Here is a 20,962-nt window from a genome sequence, read left to right as displayed (position 1 = left end):
GTCAAGCTATTGACTATTATGGGCTCTACCATTTGTATTCAATATTTAAGAGGTGACGATCTTTGAGATATTGAACACTTGTATAAAAGACATTATGAGAGATGAGGATCTCTTAGATAATGTGTTGAACAGTAGAGAACTACTATCAAGCTCTGGATGAGTTCAAGATCACATTGTGATATAGACATTTCTATGCCTATAAGTCACAATTTGGATAAATGAAGAATTTAATCATTCTCCGGATTGTGTCCTATATTCTGGTAGATCTTAACTCAGAATCATGTTGTGATATAGGAATGCAAGTACCTATGAGTCACAACTTGGATAAATGAATAATTTAATTATTCTTCGAATTTTATCCTGTATATTGTATGCTTTGAAATATTGTTATCACTAGTATCAGTGATAAGTCATATCACAGGTAAAGTAATATGACATAGTATCATGTGTTCAATGATACCACATGCTTAGAAGATTCGGATAGATATAGAGTATCAATCTATGCTTATTCATCATAATTGATGATGCTAGATAGGTTATATCTCAGTATAATTATCAAGTTAAGAGGGAGTCTTAAATCTGTAACTTCAATTACCATACTAACCTGATTGTGCAGATCGCACTGATCTAATCTTGCATGAAATGCCTTACTAATGAAGGATTATATATAATTGTCCCTTCATAGGCATGATCGGCATCTCATTTGAGATAATAGTTGTTGAGTGTAAACTTTACTAATCTTAGTTAATGTGATTACAAAACCTATTCTCCTTTGGCACCAATTATGTGAAATCTATTAAGGGCCGACCTAGATAGGGTCATGTCCCTTCAAGGGACATGCCCTTTGGTTGCTGTATATATATAGGGTGTGGTTGCAGATAAAGGACACACAGTAAACATATAGTCTGCTCCTTTAATAATACTGCCCTAGACAAATACTTGCAGAGATAAAACATTTCCTGAATAATATTTATATTATTTTTATCACTTATTTCAAGTCTGGTTATAGAAGATCATTTACAGCAAGCTTCATAAAGAAGGTATTATCTAATCTAATTTATAGCAGAATTTGCAGAAGCTTTACAGATAAAAGCACGAGAGTGAGGATTTGTTGAGAAAAGAGATACAAAATCAGGCCTTGGAGATACAAAACCACAAAGAACATGGATGAAACTATCAACTAAAATCAACCAAGTAAAGGACAAAGCGGAGATGTTATAAGGGGAATAAAAATGCAATTGTGAACATTGAATCAGTCCCAGCTAAGGGGCAGAATCCACCCCCTCGCTGGGATTTTGAATCCTAGAATTGCTTCAAATTCTGCCCCGAATTGGACCAAACCAATTAATCAGTGAGGGATGCAATTAAATAAGCAATTCAATGATAAAATCTCACTTCAACTCCACGGCAAGTCAGCCCAAATATAGACATGCCTCTTCAAGCCACCTATATAATATTGAAATGTGAAGTGCTGGAAAAAGACAAATCTAAGCTTAAAACAAAGAAAAATCAGACCCTAAGAAAGTCAAAGCTATTGATCAGGTTTGTTTTAGTAGGTAAGGTGGAATTCTCACTGAATTCCCATGAAAATGAGAAATATGAAGTGCTGGAAAAAGACAAATCTAGGCTTAAAACAAAGAAAGATCAGACCCTAAGAAAGTCAAAGCTCTTGATCAGGTTTATTTAGTAGAAACAAAGTTGAAAATAGATGCATATATGTGATATACCCTGTCAAAATAAAATTCATATAATTAAATAACAAATAAATAAAATAATAATGAAATATGAGAATTAAATATTATATAATGTTTAATGATCTAAATATATAAAGTAAACATATTATAAGTAGCAATATTGATATTAATATATTTAATATTATCTATATTACTAATATAATATATCTTATTAATATATAATTAATATAATTATATTATCAAATATCATATAACTATTATTTATGTAAAGTCGTGACTCTAAGAATGAAAGAGTATTTATATAGAATTAAAAAAACTTCGATAAATCATTCAGATATGAAGAAATAAAGATCTTTTGACTGTAAAAGCCTAAATGGCAAAATCTAAAATAAATAATTTAATGTCATGGCATGGAACATTACAAATGGTATCAGAGCAATGATCCTCCCATCCTGCAGAAAAGAACGCAAGTTGTGTTGGTCATTTGAAATAATATTGAATCTGTTTGCAACTCATACCCAAGGAACAACCACGGATTCAAATGCACGTGGAAGTGGATGGTGCTATCAACTACTACTCAATCTAAAGGGGAATTGCATTAACTATTGCGGTAGCCATCAATGAGGAGTTAGACATGAACGAAGACCCAAGGGAATTAGAATGTATATGGTGCTGAAATTCATGATCACGTAGGGCATTTTTGCATAGGATTAACAAGAGTTGCAGAAGTATGAGATATAACTGATTCACACTCATTTTCTACTGACTGGTGGATTAAAAGCCAAGTACAAAAACGGGAATGCGAAGACCACAATATTCGGTCACCTTGCTGGTATGCGTGGGTGTATAGTGCAGTGTCATACATTTCCAACACCAAGGAGATTTACCTACTATCATTGGAATTACCTAGTTCCTGACATTCAAGCTGGAGGCACCAAATGACCTTGTCATCACACAGAAGTCCACTCACAGGTCTGAAAAACAATTAAACATTGAGAGACCTTGTTAGTACTCAGTCAATGGAACACTCTTATTCATATATGCATATCAATATTTGATTTCTAAAATGGAAGGGGTAGATTGATGAATTCGAAATAGACGGAATTATTTCTGATACTTAATCAAGACACATGGTTGGAATTAATGACAATCAGCATCTATTCCTAAATATTATTCAGCAAAGTGACGTGGGAAGGAATAATATAAAATATTAATCAAGTAATGACGGACACCGCCCTTAGCTGGACAACAATGATTCTACAAGGGAGTCGATCAATTCATACAGTTCGAATAATGAAGATGCTTCTGGCGGTCACCATGAAGTTCATTATTTCTTTTTACATCTGTGTTTAGTACCGTGCGGTTGGTCTTCAACAAAGAAATTAGGTAAATGCTAGGCTCTGTGGAATATCTCGGCCATGTCCGTGAAAAGAGCCAGATACATTCCAGAAACATAAGCTCCAGAAGAGATTTTAGCCACCGTTAGGCTGCTTTAAAACATATAAAAATTGGGTTCTAACAGGAACCCTGACCTGGAGTAGGGTGTTCATTTGTTCACCATGAGGTCATTGTTAATTGCCAAGGATTTAGTTAGTTAACACATAAACACTAAGTATGAGACAGCAATAAGGACTATCAGCAAAAGTGGACCAAGTTGTTAGTAAAGGAAGAGCTGAATGCAAACGATAAACAACAGTAATTTAGGAGATCAAAATTTCTGGCAACCAAAAAATGTTAACAATGCTATCGATTGACTAATTCACTCTCTGCGATGAGAGGTTTACTACTACAAACAGGTTTGCAATGTATAAGAATTGGTACGACGCTACATGGGCTCGGTCAACTATATGTCAATATCGTTACAATAATCAACAGCTGCAATTTATATAAGTGATGGTTAGTAAATCAAGAATCAAACAGTGAAAGGACATCAATCAATACATTAAGAAACAGACAACCCTACATCGTATATTGGCATGTACCGAAAAAGGTTCTAGTATATTAAAAAAATTAATCGATAAAGTTAGATCATGTTTTGAGACATGTCTGATAATTGAAGATTAATTGATGGTAAAATCTATGAAAGGACAATATTCAAATTTTATGAGCAATGAAAGTTATTGTGTTAAAGCAAATACCAAGATATTATACAAACAGAATTTTGGTAAAATGTTTTCAAGATTGGATTAGAGAAAGGCATCTCCATGCAAGGGCATTAATAAGAGATGCATGGAACTGGTCTGCAATCAGTGAATATAAATAAAAATCTCAATAAGAAATATTGCAAGCCAGCAAAAATATAGAACTGTGACAGTGTTTATAAAAATGGTTTAAGAGGAACCAAAGTATGTACAACATATATGGCCTAAACAACATATATATATAACCAGCATACATCTTATTGCACCTCATACCCAGGGAAGCTATAAACAAATCAGGATTGTTCTGCAATCTACGTCTGATACAGTTAGGCTTAAAAACACATAACCAACACAGAAGAAAGGATATTCTGTTAAGACTTACACATCTCTAAGGTAAGTATGTATCATACTGTCTATTTTAATGTAATAAGGGAAATACTGAAATCATTTATTTTTTATTAACATGTTGAAGCCAACTATTATCTCTAAGCTAGAACAAAAGAATAGGGATGCAATACAGGAAAGGCCCGTGTAATTCCAACCAATCGGTTATTCCGCAATGGGTAGGAACAGCGTCCCTATAGTTGCCTTGAGGTTTGACCAAGATGGGATCAAGTTGCCTTGAGATCATGCCAAGATGGGATCGTGGGCTTGGATCCACAAAAACCTTGAGGAAGATCATTGAGTGCGGTGTCAAAGAGACCTCTTGCATCTTAGCGTTCCTTCTAGACAAAAGTTATAATCAGAATAAAATGACTTTTTTTCCCTTATAGTTTATTACCTACCTATAAAAGTAGCCTCAGAAGAGAGAACAAAGGTGTATTCAGGCTAGTCCAACCAATCGGTCATTCTGAGATGGGTAGGATCAGCGTCCCTATAGTTGCCTTGAGGTTTGACCAAGATCGGATCACGTTGCCTTGAGGTCATTCCGGGATGTGATCGTGGGCTTGGATCCACAGAAACCTTGAGGAAGACCATTGAGTTTGGTGCCTAAGCAATCAGTTTACATCCTAAGCGTTCTTCTCGACTGAAGATTGATAATAAGTGCAAAACAAAACAAGTATCCCCATACATAAGCCACCTCTTGTGAAAGTACGGGATTGGCTTGGAATAAATTAGCTTGACTCACATTTTCCTTGAAACTTATACACGTGTACTAATGATCACTTGTGATTACAGAATTCTATCGAAGAATTAAATTTAGTAAATCATCTTCTTGACTCTAGTGAATTGTAAGGCATTAATCAAGAACGCATGTATTATGTGTCTACATCATGTCTTCTTCGTGTTTCATGCATTCATGTGTCTATTTCATGTTTTCATGTGTCTGCTTTGTGTTTTCATGCATCCATATGTCTACTTTGTGTATGCTTTATGTTTTCATGCATTTTGATGTATATTAAACTTTCTTCCATCCAATTATTATATGCTTCGTATGATGACTCTACAAAAAGCCATGTATAAATGGTTTTTGCTTGAGGACAAGCTCTATTTGAGAGGGGAGGATTGTGATATACCCTATCAAAATAAAATTCATATAATTAAATAATAGATAAATAAAATAATAATGAAATAGTAATAATGTTATATTTACTATATTCATTGCATAATATATTAATGAAATATGAGAGTTAAATATTATATATTATTTAGATTAATAATCTAAATATATAAAGTAAATATATTATAAGTAGTAATATTTATATTTATATATTTAATATAATCTATATTACTAATATAATATATATTATTAATATATATTTATATTATATTTCATAATATAATTATTACTTATGTACAGTCATGACTCTTAGAATGAAAGAGTATATATATAGAATTAAAAAAAAAACTTGGAGAAATCATTCAGATATGAAGAAATAAAGATCCTTGGACTATAAAAAGCCTAGACGGCAAAATCCAAAATAAATAATTTAATGTTGTGGCATGAGTCATTACAATACAAGCTTTCAAATTTCCTTAATTTTGTTTATTCTTACCAATTTTAAGCTTAATGCAATTTCTCTATTGTTTTTTGCTATGTTCCCCCAAGTTTCCGGTACGGGGACAGCAAGGGACGGCGGGACGGGTTTCCAAGACAGCAAATTTTTTTGGCAATTTTGGGGACGGGGAGGGGGGGAGGGGGGTTCGGCAAACGGGGACGGCTATATATATATAGGGAAATTTGCAAATATATGTTGAAATTTGCAAATATACATGTCATTCATATGAGCATGTCATTTAGACATTACAGAACCATAAAATACAACATTTGAATGCCATCTAGGAAATAATATCCGATTTTAGTACCCAATTGTCAAAATGCATATCAATATCAATGAACATTGAACAATGAACATTAACAATTGTCAATATCATAATGTCATAATGATAAATATGATAAATCTGAAAATCAAAATCAAAATATGCCCAAAGCTATAGGCCCAAAGGGTAGAGGGCTGCCATAAAGTCATAAGTATCAATGTATCATAATCATGTTCATGTTCAACATTAAAAAAAACATAGAAAAATAAAGCAGCCTGCTGCTCCTATTCTGCCTCTACTGCCTTTTAGGGCATTTGGAGGGGTGGGGACAACTTGGCCGACCAAGTTGGAGGCTTTAAAAAAAAAAATTATGTTAAACTTTTTAAATTTTATGCAAACAAAAAAGGGGGACGGCCAGAAGCACCCGGTACGGAAAGGGGACGTCCAGATGTCCCCTTTCCATAACGTGTACTTCTGGCCGTCCCCCTTTTTCCCCTCAGTCGTCCCCAAGTTTCTGAGACGTCCCCTGCATTTTTTCACTTTTTGGGGACGGCTGGGGGACATCCCGTACCCGTCCCCCCATCCCCGAAACGCCGGGTTTTAGGCCGGGTACGCGTCCCCGGGAAACATAGGTTTTTTGCAAGGTTAACTTTAAAAAGGGATGAGCTTGGAGCACAAGGAGATGATGGCAAGATCAAGCTCGAAGACTTCAAATGTGAAAGAGGTTCAAAATCAAGTTATCAAAGTACAATTCCAAGGCAGGATCAAGATGGAGTTCAAGAAAATAGAGAACAAGGAGAATGAAAAATCAAAGACGCAAAAGATAGAAAATATACATGAATTTCCTCTAGAAATCCAAGTGCATGAAGCCTTCCCTTATTCAAGAAGATTGAAGTCAAGGAATTGAAAGAGAGATCAAGTTTGCAAGCACAATCAAGTTCAAAACCATGGCAATGAGAAAATTTTCAAGAACAAGATGTAGAAGATTTGAGAAGACGAAGCAATTTGGAAATATGCCATAACAATCAAAGGTTTGATAATATTATCAAGAGATATTTACCATCAGCAAGGAATTGATCAACTCTACAAGGTAAGGATGCAAAGGTGGCGCCCACTCGTTTTCAACCAATCAGAAAATTTAGTTGCACGTGTTCAAATACATTCTATCATATTGTGCTAGGTGTACAATTTTATCATTAGCTCTCAAACGCATTGTAATTCTCTTATTGACCCATAGGGTGATACATTCATGTAATTGGACAATAATTAGGCAACCCTAATTAGGGTTGTAATGGGTAAATCTTGGCCCTTGATCTTGAATTGAACCAAGCCTTCCATTGTAATTGAACAACTACAAAAGGCCAAGGCCTTTCCATTAGCAAAGATCTAGATTTTAGATTCATTAACTAAAGATTAAAGGTAAAGTAAGAGACTTGTAAAAATTGTTGCCATAATGCAATAAAGTAATTGTTGATTCATTGGCCTTCATGGTGAATTACTTGTGTTGCTTTTGAGTATTGTTTGGTTTCTTCAATTCTTCATTTAGGGTTTCCTTTCATGTTAAGTAGAAGTGGAATTAGAAGTAGATACATGGAAGATATTGTTGAATGGTGATTAATGGTGAAGCTAGTGTCGATACCTTTTGGTACTTGCTGATTGTAAGTAACATTGCAAGGTTAGTCTAGGCCTAAATTTCGCAAGTGTTTAACTTCTATTGGAGATGTTCATTTGGATTGGGCCTTCATAATGTACTCGAATGAGTATTGACAAATGTAAAAACCATTTTTGCATCCATAGAAGATAGCACCCTCCTATGCCTAGCTGACACAGCGAAGCAAGAATTGGTTAGAAGCTCACTCCATCATCAACATTGTCTTACATTATTAGAGATAGGTAGAATTCCTAAACCTTTTCTCCTTTGCAGTTCATTTGGTTGGAAGTGATCAAAGTTGTTAAAGCAGTTGATATCCATTGAATGAACAGCATAAGTCTGTTAAAGTTTGATCAGATTTTAATTTATATGCTAATGCATTTTTATTTTTATTACTGTTTTGCAGGTATATATGCAGATCAGACAATACTTTGAATATCCTCTATTGATGACAATATCACAACAATAACAATATCAAAACCAATGTGATATAAGTTGATATCGATCTGCTATGATCTCAGTATCGATATCAATCCAATGTCTGCAATGATGATATCAATCAATATGGAGGCACGATGTCACTACAATGTGTTTGAGTTAATAATAAACTGAGACAATGTATTGCTAATGAGATACGTAATGCTGCTGTACCATGACTTTGCACTGATTAATTTATGTACTTGATCAAGACTTGGAGATCGATCTTCATATATATATAAAATGTGGTAGAGACATGTTACGTTAAACCTGCCCGATAAAACTGTCTCTTACATTAAACCAGCGATCTCAATTTGATAATCACAATTAACATTGATACAAATTATCAATGTGTGTGTGTGTGTGTATCTCTGTGTGTGTGTCATGCTATGTATATATATATGTGTGTGTGTGTGTGTGTGTGTGTGATGCTTTGCATCGATAATTTGTATCAATCTTAATTTGTGATTATCAAATTAAGATCGCTGGTTTAATGTAAGAGACAGGTTTTTGTGTGTGCGTGTGTGTGTGTGTCATGCTTTGCATCGATAATTTGTATCAATGTTAATTGTGATTATCAAATTAAGATCATTGGTTTAACGTAAGAGAGGTTTATCAGGCAGGTTTAATGTAACTAGTCTCTATCACATTATATATATATACTGTATTCTGATCTGAGTATATGATTATCATAATGCATGATCTATATTTAATAATAATGGATCTATACATTTAGTAATATATATATGTCATGCTTTGCATCAATAATTTGTATCAATGTTAATTGTGATTATCAGATTAAGATCGCTGGTTTAATGTAACATGTCTCTATCACATTATATATATATATATATATATATATATATATATATATATATATATATATTATCGGGCAGGTTTACTGTAACATGTCTCTGCCACATTATATATATATATATATATATATAATGTGGCAGAGACATGTTACATTAAACCAGCGATCTTAATCTGATAATCACAATTAACATTGATACAAATTATCCATGCAAAGCATGACATATATATATTACTAAATGTATAGATCCATTATTATTAAATATAGATCATGCATTATGATAATCATATACTCAGATCAGAGTGCAGTATATATATATATATAGATGCATTATTATTAAATATAGATCATGCATTATGATAATCATATACTCAGATCAGAATACAGTATGGATAGAGATAAAATGCTCAAGGTCAATATATTTTGTATGCATTTCTTTTCATCTTATGCTTTTTTATCCGTCCTTAAGACAATCTAAATAGTCGACAAAAAAACTAAACTATATCAAAAACTAAATAGTTGATATTACTGCCAAAGAGGTCATTATTGCCCAAGAGGCCATTTACCTCATTTAACAAAATAAATATCTTAGTATGCTAGGCAAGCTAGACATTAGTAAGGCTTGTGATGAAGTAGATTAGAGATTCCTATGTAGAATTCTGGAAAATTTTGGATTTCCTAAACAATGGATAACTCTGGTTTTTGAGTGCATATCCTCACCTAAATTCTCTATTTTGATCAACGGCACCTCGGAAGATTTTTTTGGCTCACTGAGAAACATTAGAAGCATGATCCACTCTTACCTTTCCTTTTCATTATTATGGTTGAAGCCTTAGCTAGATCCATCAATAAAGCTAAGGAGGTTTGATAACTACAAAGTATCAACATCACCAATAATATTGATCCCACTACACACCAGCTATTTGTGGATGACATTGTGTTGTATGGCAGTTTCTCTATTGAAGAGATCAGGAACTTTAGTATCTACAATCCTCTCTAGATGGTCAGTCCCTCCATTATGATTTGGGAATTGTGGAAAGAAAGAAATCATGGGATCTTCAAAAAAAAAAAAAGATGACACCAGACCAACCGATCAATAAGATAAATGCTAGCATCATTGAGATAATCAATCCTAAGACATCTTGTAATGGGCACCCTAGAAATGCTCAAGAACTGAACCAACTGCTGATAAAGATTTTAATGTTATTGCATAGATTTTGAAACCACATAACATGAACAAAAAGGAATTTATGAAAACTGAAGATTGAACTACTGCTAAAACAATATTAGTTTTCAAACTAATAAAATTAAACACATAGCAAACTCACTAATTACTCCAGCATTATAACATGAAATTCCAGTAATGACTTCCCATCTTGCTGCTATAGTAACATGAATAGTGTCATGCTACAGTGCTGCTACAGTAAAAAACTGCCTTCAATCAGTCCAAGACCTTCATAAAATCATCCCTCCACAATGATTTATCAGAGGAGTGAGAATGATATGAACGAACGCCCAATCTGCCTCTAGCTGGAAATGCGCCCATGCTACCTGTTAATGAAACTGATAGCAATGAATTCCAAAGGCCAAACCCCAAAGGAATGACGTCTAGAATGTCACAAGAGAGGATAGACGTCCTCTAATGCCCAAAACAGATCTGTAACTCACACATCTATTTTCTTCTCATATCCAACCTTGCCTAACAATAGCCACAAACTCTCCTTTTATTCCTACTTCATAGAGTCAACCACTTTTCACAAGCAATGTCGGATAAATAAAATAAAATAAAATAAAGAAAGGACTAACAAACACACAACTGGACAACTGTTAAAGTGGGGACATTACACATCCCAGTAAGAAGACAATTATGACATGGTGGGATGGCAAACTGAGAAGTAATTGGGAAGGCCTAAAACTTCCTCCTTATATAGGCCCCAGTGATAATAGTAAATATAGAGCTAGACAGGATTGTAAATAATGACCTTCAAAGGAAAGGTGGTTTAAACTCAACTTTGATGAAGCATCCAGGAAAACCCAGGTAAGGCTCGCATTGGATGCGTCCTTCATAATAGTCAAGGATAAGAGATAGATTCAGTGTCTCTTCCTTTGGGGAACACTACTAACAATATGGCAGAAATTCAGGCCTTTGATATAAGGCTCAAAATTATGTAGAAGCTTGAAAATTGAGAATTTGGAAATTGAAGGTAACTCGGCTATCATTATTAATGCTCTTAGGAAAGGGCATACCCTTAATTGGAAACTAAATTCCTTTCTACTTCAGCTATGAACATGGTCTCCTTATTTCCTAATATGACATTTAATCATATATTTAGGGAAGGCAACAAAAGAGCTGACAAATTAGCTAGTATGGGTGCTGATGGCATTATTAAGAGCATTATTAACTACATGTAATCATCTTAGACCAATTAGACACTTTCTTGGCTTTAAAACTGCATATTTACAGTATCTCCTTAAGTTCCTTACAATGTATTTCTGAGACTCTAACTAAATAGAAGGATGTCGGGATTATCATTTCAAAAGAGACTTTCATATTCAGAGTAATCCTATCCAGTGCCCATTATTGATACCTTTATTTGATATTTATATTTATGGATGGATGGGGTATTTCATCAAGTTTCACCCAGAGTTATAGGTACCAGCATGAATATTATCATACATGGGTCATGCATGGTATAACTTCAATTATCCAATTTTCCTTCGGGATTGATAGTCTTTTCTTGGTGATGCATACAGTATGGACTTTTTTTGGCTTAAAAGTATATGAGTGAAGACATGATATTAAGACTTTAAATGATAATCAAGAACTTAAATCCTTGTTAATCTGGTTGTGGTTGGTATGTAATTTCAGTGAAGTTTCTTTGTTTTTTTATGGATAAGGAGTAGCAGCATCCCGCCCATGGCTTAGCCCTCTAACAATGTTTTGTTTGCCCTTTTTCCTTTTCTCTCATTTAAGATCTGGATTTGACAATGAAGGTTTTAGTCTCACACGGTATCAGATTTTCAAAACTCTGATTGGTATCTATTCATTTATTAGTATAGCTTGGGTGAGTATCTTATTAGTTAGTAGTACCTATGTCTTCTGAAAAATTAAGTCTCTTTCTTTCCGAATATTTTTAGATCTCAATTCCTTACAGTAAATGTAATGTCCCCTTCTCCGCGCTAGGCCTTACTGGTGCCTTGTTGGTCTATCTCCCCATCCGGATTGGCTAACAGCATTAATCTTGAGGATGTCAGCCAGTCACGGGAGTTTATTTGGTTTCGTTGGGGAAATATTTAAATGGAGTTTTTCTATAGTTATGTCACTTTATTTTATAAAGTGGATTTATAAAGTTACTTTATGACTTTAAGTCATTTTATAACAAAAGTAACTAAAGTGACTAGAAGACGAAAATGGCCTTCATTCCACATTGCCTAGTTGTTTGTACTTCCCCTCATATCGAGGTTATAAAAGCAATGAGCTTTCTTGGGATTGTCACCATGAAAATATGAAATTGTTCAAAATACAAAAGGTTGCTTAAATGTGACTGGTTGCTTAAGGACGAAACACCTTAAGGTAGTAGAGGAGTTGGACATAGCCCCAGCTGCTCATTGGAGACGTCATTCTTATAGATTATTGTTTAGTGGTATATTGCTCATATTGGGTCTGCACCAGGAGTGCATTGGTTGAAGCAGGCACGCACACGGAAGAGTTTTGTTAGTAGCTACCTAGAGGCCGTGGTATCCATCTGCAAGGTGAGGAGTTCATTTCATGTAATAATGCAGTAGAAGACCATTCAGTCGGCAGGGGATATTGGACATGACAGTGCAGGCCCGTAACGTAGGAGCTACTGGTATTGTGGGCTTCAGTTCTTCATCGCACGGACAGAGAGAGAGAGAGGCAAGGGAAGTCAGCCATCTTAAAGGGGAACTCAGGCATGGTACAGGTACAATACAGGAAGATTGTGGGTGTATTGGCACCAGTCACAGGCACGGGCAGTATGGGTGCACTTCATCACAGGCCAGTAGGATGTCACACCGGATAAGGGGCAGTCTGATACGGCATTCCAGTGGTCTGACCGTCAACAGCAATAAGATCTCCATGACCCTTACCAACCCAATCCAGTAGCCTGGAAGCTGCCAGTCCCTCACGGGAATATCAGGTGCCACTATCTATTCTTGTATGCCCATTGTCATTGGTTAAATGTGTGATATGCCCATATATTGTTAGCGTAAGTCCTGAGGAAATCAGAAACCAAGGGAGAGCTTCAATAGATGATTGGATGTTTGTTCTGGAATATATTATAAACTCTGAGCTTAACTTATAAATATTCTCATTACTTCATTGCTGTTACAATTATATTGTGGGAGAATCTTTATTCTGTTGGAAGACATCAGCACCAATTCCCAGGATATTGTCAGTTCAATTAACTAAGGCCAGTAGTATATGGGTTTTGGATCATTTCAGTAAAGGGCTTTCTTCTTCTACTATGTGATAATTTCTAGTCAGATTGGAGTAGATTTAGTATAGAACTGTGAGTTTACATATTCATTTCTCAGACCTTTGTATAAGGAGATACAGAGCTTAAATGGAACTGCTATCACATAGAAATAAAACAGAATGATGTAGGATATATATAACCTTCGACGATGATTTTGTTTGAGGCATTGGATGGCTTTTCTTAGTCACACTAAAAATGATCTTAGCTGGAAGTTGGAGGTTTTTTCTATACAGACCTGGCCACAGAGGCCGGGATCACTTGTATGAGGAAAGAACAAACTGCTTAAAGAAGGATCCAGAGCTAAGGAAGCACCTATAAGTCGTATCCGTAATCCTTTATGGATGAAAACTTGTAAACATAAACGGTCCTACGATATGAAGATTGTTTTCCTGATTTTGTAAAGGAATCTCATCTCCTAACTATAAAACCCACAGAGTCTGCAGTACCTGTATGTATTTATATCAAAGTAACAAGAATCGGAATCGGATAGAAATCGGCAAGGCCGAATCAAATCGTGAATCGGCCATGAATCGGAATCGAATCGGCCATGAATCGGAAAATTAAAAAAACCCTTGAAATTTAGTGAGTAACTTATTTCATAAACCCTTTATCGCTGATTCGATTCACCGATTCACAAAAAATCGGTTGGCTTGAATCGAATCGCCGAATCGCGTGAATCGCATGAATCGCCGTGATTCTTGGAACTATGATTTATATTAATCTGGACTTATTGTCCCAGGTAATACTGGGGGTTTTCTTTCCCTGTTCTTTTCTCCCCAATGCCTGCACCTGAATGGGGTGTAATTTTTTTTATCATTAATAAAATAAAAATTTCAAGGCTATAGCCTATTATCTATTAAAAAAAATGTTAGAAAGGACATTATTATTACATAATTAGGTCTTAAAATGTTGGAATTCATAGCCTATTATCTATTAAAAAAAATGTTAGAAAGGACATTATTATTACATAATCAGGTCTTAAAATATTGGAATTCATTAATATATTAATTCACTATCCTCCCTCCCTCCACTTCTCAATATATTTATGCTCTTGAAAACTAAGGAATGGTAGCAATCATGTATGGGAAAGCACTATTGGGAGGGGAGAGACAAGTTCCCCTTCTAAGTAGGCCGCCCCAATGTTGAATGGACAAGTTCCCACTACTTGTGGGCCAAGGGGTGTTACAACACACCCTTGGGCTTAGCTGCGGTGAATATTCCAAGCGCCCTATCAAGCATTCCTCTCTAATCCCTACTATGTTTTCTTATCGGAAATGAAGTTATAGATCTAAGTATGCAATGTCACTTCACTTAACTGTTTATTTACTTTAAAAGTTCAATAGACATTATGTGATTTAATTATAGAAAATTTATTGTGAAGAAATAATGTTATGGCATTGTTCCTTTGGGTAAAAAATAATATGTACCCCAATCTAGGGACACTACATATAGCTAATGACTTGATGTCCATTTTTAGTGACATTAGTGACTAAATGAAATTTTGGAAAAATACATCGATATTCCTAGAAGGGGGATGATATTCCTAGAAGGGGGATTACATCCTCTCATGCAGTATACTTCCCCCTCAAAGATGTTATGTCCCCTTTCCAAAGCGGGATATCAATGATAAGAAGAATTAAATATGAACAATTAAATAATGAAATATATATATATATATATATATATATATATATATATATAATTAAACTACATTGATTAAATAAACAAATATATGGTATATTATTTATCTAAATTATAATTACAATAAGAGGAATATATTATTAAGAATATCATATATGATATTATCATGAACTATAACAAATAAATTATTACATCAAAATACAATAATAATGGAAAAATATATATATAATGCAATAATGAGCGAATAAATTATAGATATATTACTTTATAAATTTGATATAATATATTATTATATGACTTAATATAATATATTATTATATCAATTGATAGTAACATGAAATTAATACAATATAATATTATTTAATATTAACAAATAATATATTATCATGAATAAAAAAATATAACTATACGAATTTACAAAATAATAAAAACTATAATTAATTAAGAAAGTATGGCAGTTTAATAAATTACATACGCAAAGGAAAAATGGTCATCCAAACAGAGTGGTCAAAAAGACAACCATACAACATATGTCCCTTCAACATATATAAAATGGAAGATCCACCGCAATGGAGGATCCACCGCAACAAAGGGATATACAGCAGCCTCCAGCGATATATTTCTCAGAACATATGTTGTGTACAGATCCAGAGTTGCAGATCGAACAGAAGAATATAAAGGAAATAACGATCAAGTGGAGATTAAAAATAACAGTTAGCAGTAATCAGGATATATAGAGGTATGTCCGTAAAATAGCATCAAACATTTCCAGGAGTACAAGACAAGAGGAATAGATAACAATACTCAGATATAACAAGATGGTGATTCCTAAGAGACATTGGAACTTAACTGATATTCACTCTTCCGTACAAACTTAATTCACTCCTCCCTGGAAATGTTTACCATTTCGATCGGCATGAAAACAAAAGTGAACTCAAAAGGATAACGGGCAACTTGAAAGGACACAGACTCCTCCGTATCAAATTATTAATACCTTCTAACGATCTATAGTCTGATCCCTCAGTTCTACAGCAACATTATTTGGCAAATTCAGTAGCATACAATTAAAGCTAACAACTAGGAAAGACATCACCAGCATTGCATACTTGTAAAGTATAATCAGAGATTCAGAACAGCATCTTAATCAGTATAGACGATAGTGTGAAGACAGCTATAAGTGATTAAGAGGAGATAAGCAAAGAAAATAATACTGGCTGTTCCGGGTTAGATACAAGCAAATGTTCATTGATCCAGGCTCTCAATAAGCATCAAATCAAGAGTTAATGAGAATCAAATACATAAATAAAAACAATTACATTTATGAATGGTCTCCAATATTTAAGTTCCAAGTGGCTGGCCATTATATCTATAGTCAGATCCATTTTTACATTTGTAATACATTCAATTACATATCCATTTTCCAGTTGCATTATAGTCCCTTATAACTAAATTCTGAAGAAATCAGTCCAAAAATCCATACAGCAGATACAGGGGACATTACAAAAGAGAAGGTTATATGTCATGAACTTTCTATATCCAAAATTGAAAGTCAATATTTTCAATAAAAAAGCATATAGCATAGACCACAGAGTTAATAAAATAACTTCTCACAGAAGACTATCATGAAATCCATAGAAGAACAAAACAATGTAGAACATGCACTAACCTGACATTCAGGATCACCAAATCTAACATTGTACTCTAGCAGCTTTGGCATGCCGGTTTTGGAGTCTATAATAAGCCCAGCATAGAGTACTCCAATAAACTTACAACCTTCTGCATCCATTCCCTTAACAGTGGGAAGAATAATAGATTTCATCACCACTGACTCAAGTTCCTTTGTCAAAATAGGAGATGGAGAATATGCCCCCATTCCTCCTGTGTTTGGACCAGTATCTCCATCACCAACACGTTTATGGTCCTGTGCAGAAGCTAGAGGAAGAGCATCTTTACCATCAACAAGTGCAAAAAATGAAACTTCCTCTCCTTCAAGAAACTCCTCAACAATAATCTGGCAACCTGCTGAGCCAAAATATTTTTTTACAAGCATGGCATCAACTGCATCATATGCTTCTTCCAGAGTCTTAGCCACAACTACCCCTTTCCCAGCAGCCAAACCATCAACTTTGACAACAATTGGGGCCCCTTCTTGCTGTATATATTTTTTTGCTTCTGAAGAATCTGTAAAAGTTTTATACTGCAAATAAATGCTGTATTAGTTAGTAATAAATTTTAGATATGCAAGACATAAATATGTTTTGTACTTGAGAATTACAGCATAGGCTCACCAAAAAGAGTTATGGGATTAAAAATACATAACAAGTCAATACTGAATCTCAGGGCACTCAAGTTCAGATTTAAAAAAATATCAAAACCTGTTTTAGGGATCGCAATAGATTACTGTCCATAATATAGTTAAGGTCAAAGTCAATACATTTAAGGTTAAAGTCAGATTAGGTTACAAATGCTATTATGAAGTTCCATTGAGGCCTTGTTAAAGTTAAAAGAATGGAAATGTCTAACAAATTCATTTACTTATATTAACACACTAAAGAATACCTAGTACTCGCAGAAATGTATTCACAAGCCCTCAAGGGATGACCATGGTGTGAAGTTATCACAAATAAACTGCAATTGGAAATAATTAACCCTACTATTCTTCAGCGAACAGCATAAGAGGACAAATCCAAAATCACAGATGAATTCAGTGAATAGGCCTGAAGAAAAAGCATTGACTCCAGAGAAACAAATTAAACAAGTGTAGGATGAAAATATCAATGGTGTAGTTCACCACTATTGTCGTGCCATAAGCTCTTTCAGTCAACATTCTTTGATGAATAATAGGTAGAACATAAAAAAATATGTTTAGAACTTAAAAAATTTATGACTGTGGTTATAGTTTCCAAGCATAAATAAAGATATCAAGTGTCGTATTAGTCTGTGTCTATGACCAATGCATGGAGTGAAACATAAAAACCTCTATATGATTTAGTTTCTATGGGTGAATAATGAGTGGTCTTATGTGTACATTAGTTACATCAATGACTAATGGGTGAAATTAAATTATTGTATGGGTGTGGAAAATGGTGGAAAAGATTCACTGTGGGGAAGTGGTTGAGCCAGACAGCATTAGTAAAGACATAAGCTTTACCGAACAAAACAGTTGGAGGTGAATGTGTATTTCACTCATTATAAAGAGATGACCTTTAAGTTAGTTACAGAAAAAATATATATGAATATTTAACCAATTCATGTAAATATTTGTGTGAGGTGCTTAACATTAATAAGACAGGAAGGCTTTGTACTTACTAGTTTTACCTATAAGAAGGCAATAGTACTGTTTTTACCTTAAAATTTAAGATCTGGACATTTTTTAAGTTTCGTCTATTAGCATCATGTTTTAACAAAGACGGTATTAAGAGGGGTCAAGAAATCTGTGGTGGTAAATTCATGGAAACTCGTCATAGGGAAGTGGTTGACCTAAAAAGGATTAGGGAAGGTCTAAGCTTTGTATAACCAAACACTTGCAGGTGAATGTATATTTTTCTCATGATAAAGAGGAGATCTTTAAATTAGTTACAGCAAAAAAATGTAAGATCAATACGAATGCTTAACCAACTCATGTAAAGTTTACTTTTCATTTATTTAAAAAAATAAAGAATGAACTTGGTAAAAGCTTGAGACCAAGAACTTCTCTTAGAGAGTGGAATGTGGAAAAATGTACTGTAGATTTCATAGACCAAATTACCTTCCAAAACTAACTCAAGCAGCCAGCATGTTATACACTGGAAATGGGCACCAATACTGACCTTGATGTATTTGGGAATGCACCTATACAGGAAACTCATCATAGGGAAATAGTTAACCTAAAAAAAGATTAGGAAAGATCTCAACTTTATAGAACCAAACACTTGGAGGTAAATGTATATTTTTCTCGTGATAAGGAGGTGATTTTTAAATTAGTTCAGCAAATAAATGTAAGATAAATTTGAATGTCTAACCAACTGATGTGAAGTTTACTTTTCATTTATTTCGAAAATAAAGAATGACCTTGCTAAAAGGTTGGGACCAAGGACCTCTAATTGAGAGTGAAATGTGGAAAAATGCATTGTAGATTTCATAGACCAAATTATCTTCCAAAACTAACTCAAGCAGCCAGCAAGTTATACACTGGAAATAGGCACCTATATTGACTTTGATGTATTTGGTGTAGTCAGTAAATAAGTGTACATGAGCCGAGGGGTAGGTTAGTATGCATTATTTGTTATGTAGCCGACTTGTGCTTGACGGGTTCCTTCGGGAACCTTCCGAAAGGCCCTTCGGTGATTATATATACCCCCTTCGGGAAGCATTGTAATCATGGAAGCATAATGTAATGTTTTGGCATATGCAAATAAAGGAAGAAGTTATGCTATTTCCATCTATTGTCTGTGCGAATTGATTTCTTTACCTAGTACGGTAAACATTTGGTATACGGATTTTGAAATCTAGATTGTGATGCTGTAAGGATTCCATAAGTGTATGAAGGGTCTAGTTCACCGTACGGAATCTTATGATTCCAGTTCACCGTACGGATTTATAAGATTCATCTTGGGTACGGATTTTAACATTGGCATACGGATTTGAGACTGTAATTTGCGAATTACCATATGGCTTTTCCAGACAATGCTTGGTGTACGGATTTCAAGGTCTTCATTAGATGCATCAAGGGGATATTAAGGCTGTACGGTTTCCATTGGTTATCAAGTTGCCGAGAGTATCTTGAATAGTGAATCACTATCCATTGTCGTACGGATTCCAAGCTGCATTTGAAGGTTTCACCGTACAGAATTTGGAAGGTCATTTAATTGAAGGTTAATCCGTTGATTGAAGGTTAAGTTTGATTATTGGTGTGTACGGTTTCAACTGTTGTACGTAAGAGAATAATTTTGTTGGAAACTTGTCGTACGGATCCGTACGCTTGCAAGAAGCAAAGAATTGTTGAAAAAAAGAATAATTGACCTAACCGTATATGGAGTCTATAGGCAAACAAAAGTGGAAAAAGCAACTGGAACAGTCTGAAGTTGGGGAGGGCATGAACATGTCTAGTGCAGGAAATCAGAATGAAGGCACCAACAGCAAGCAGAAGCGTAAGCCCCCGACACCTGCAACAGTTGAAATCACACCACAAACTATACAATTCGAGGGGTTGAGTGGAATGGACTATAGAAGATGGTGGCAAGAAACCCCCGATACGCATCCAGTAAAAGCTAGCATCAGAAGAGCATAGGTGGAATGGGCTATTCAGATGCCTATTTTTTGCATTTGATATTATGAAGGGTTCCTGCGCGCTATGATTGAGATCTATGGCAAAGCTTCTCCGAGGAGCACATTTGAGTATTTGGACAGGGACTTGGTGGTCTCATTCAAGGCAGCTGATTTCGCATGAGTCTTTGGCATTCCAGGGCCGCAGGGCAAAAAGGTTCAATTGAAGAAAATTTCTAAGGAGGTAAAGTTATTTTTTATTAGACAAGTATGTGGAGATATGACTGAAGCAGAGCAGGTGGCATTGGCTGAGACATCGAAGGGAAGGGGTTTAAAGAAAACCGACATTCAAGAAGGACCATGGCGATGCCTGATGGACTTGGTCAAGAGCAGGCTCACGGGATCATCTAGGGCATCCAATATCTCATTTCCGCAGGTGCCTATAATGAATGGAATAATGAACGAAAAAGTGTATGATTGGGCATCTATGCTAGCTGAGCGTATGCATGAGTTCATGACTCTCCAGCATAAGACCTTCT

General features: G+C 34.8%; 1 protein-coding gene across 1 annotated transcript in view; it reads right to left on the bottom strand.

The window, feature by feature from the left end:
* LOC149561809 (phosphoribosylamine--glycine ligase-like) overlaps window positions 1-20,962 on the bottom strand; it is an 89,901-nt gene that overhangs the window by 24,038 nt on the left and 44,901 nt on the right. The window contains exon 3 of the mRNA XM_089825333.1: window positions 16,846-17,376. Within this exon, the coding sequence (XP_089681459.1) occupies window positions 16,846-17,376 (531 nt within the window). The remainder of the gene's footprint in view (window positions 1-16,845; window positions 17,377-20,962) is intronic.

The sequence above is a fragment of the Cupressus sempervirens genome, chromosome 4, assembly GCF_028749045.1.
Source record: "Cupressus sempervirens isolate cs-2001-9-10 chromosome 4, ASM2874904v1, whole genome shotgun sequence".
Classification (NCBI taxonomy): domain Eukaryota; kingdom Viridiplantae; phylum Streptophyta; class Pinopsida; order Cupressales; family Cupressaceae; genus Cupressus; species Cupressus sempervirens.
Note: the sequence above shows the minus strand (reverse complement) of the source record. Positions and strands in the feature narration are given on the sequence as shown.